Here is a 1,357-nt window from a genome sequence, read left to right on the forward strand (position 1 = left end):
GGGGCGTCACGGGGCTTGACTTGGCCAGCAATGGCACGCTCGATACTGTAGCAGTAGTGCAAATATAGTGGAGTAAGCATTGATTAGTCCCGCAGAAACGCGAGGACGGATAGTGCAGCCAGTAGGATACGCAAGGCGACGTGGCCTCGCGCGGAAAACTGGACCGGTTCCGTTCCACGGAGGGGTCTCCCGCCCACAGGTACGTACTACCCCTCCTCGCTAAGCAAAACCGCCCGTGGCGCCACGCGACTGACTGCTCATGCCCATGCCCATGCCCATGGACGTCACGTCACGTCCCCTGCCCAAAACCACCGGACCAAAACCCCGCCGCCCCCACCCCGGGGCACGGGGCTATAAAGCCGGCGCCACCACGGGCCGGACGGCAACGGCGACACGCACACGCACGCACACACACACACTCACTCCACGCTCGGCCAGCACAACAAGCAAGTTCAGTTCAGGTTGGGGGATCGATCGGATAATGGCGCCGGCGCCGGTGGAGTTCGTGGGCGCGAGGGAGGCAGGCGGGGTCGGCGGGGACGCGCTCTACTGCGCCATCATCCTGTGGCTGTCCGTCATGTCGTGGATCATCTTCACCTGCGTCGGCGGCGACGACGGCGGGAGGCGCGGGAGGAAGGGCCGCCGGGACACCAAGGTCTTCGTCGGCGCCGAGCGACTCTGCGACGGCACCGGCCCGCGCTGCAGCGGCGGCTACGGCCTCTGCGGCTCCTGCGTCGACTAGCCAGCCGCCGCCCGCCCGGCTCCTCCAAATCGTACGTTTGGTTGGTCGGTAACTTCGTGTAATCGGGCGTCAAAAGTAGTATGATCATCTACTAGTATCTATGGTGTGATGAACAACTCCTTTTCTCATGCGAGCTTCTTGCAGCCTGTACATAGTTTTAGCGATCGTTGATCGTTGATCAATGAGATGAGATAGTATGATCTGGTATTAGTATGATGAGTATCTCCCCTTTGTGAAGACAATAAAGAGGGAGCTAGCAGCGTCTTCCGTCTGATCCTGGTTCCCGGTTTGGCTGCAACCTGCAAGAACTAGTCTCGATTCTTCATCTTCTTCTCTTCCTCTCGCTCGATCATGCGCAAACAAATTTCTCAATCACAACAAGCACTTTCTCTTTCGAGTGGACGATTTGCGTTTGGTGTGGTGCTACTTTCTGTTGTGGAGCATATAATTGATTGCCGATAATTGCAGAGATATCATTTTCAAGTGGACTATCTGCGCGTGTTGGTTGGGGGGTTGGGCGGATTTAATTTCCGCGATCCAGCCCAAGCTCTGGTACTGGTGGTGGTGGATCAGGCGGCAGGAATTAATTGCCGTGGAGCGAAATCCGCGGCCGTG

At 58.0% G+C, this 1,357-nt stretch overlaps 1 protein-coding gene across 1 annotated transcript; it reads left to right on the plus strand.

Moving 5' to 3' along the window:
* The first annotated feature begins 240 nt into the window (after positions 1-240).
* Positions 241-1,067, plus strand: LOC123395772. The gene has a single exon (XM_045090799.1). It carries the CDS (start codon positions 260-262, stop codon positions 740-742), a length of 483 nt encoding a protein of 160 aa, XP_044946734.1. The 5' UTR covers positions 241-259; the 3' UTR covers positions 743-1,067.
* The last annotated feature ends 290 nt before the right edge of the window (positions 1,068-1,357 follow it).

Source organism: Hordeum vulgare, chromosome 5H (assembly GCF_904849725.1).
Source record: "Hordeum vulgare subsp. vulgare chromosome 5H, MorexV3_pseudomolecules_assembly, whole genome shotgun sequence".
Taxonomy (NCBI): domain Eukaryota; kingdom Viridiplantae; phylum Streptophyta; class Magnoliopsida; order Poales; family Poaceae; genus Hordeum; species Hordeum vulgare.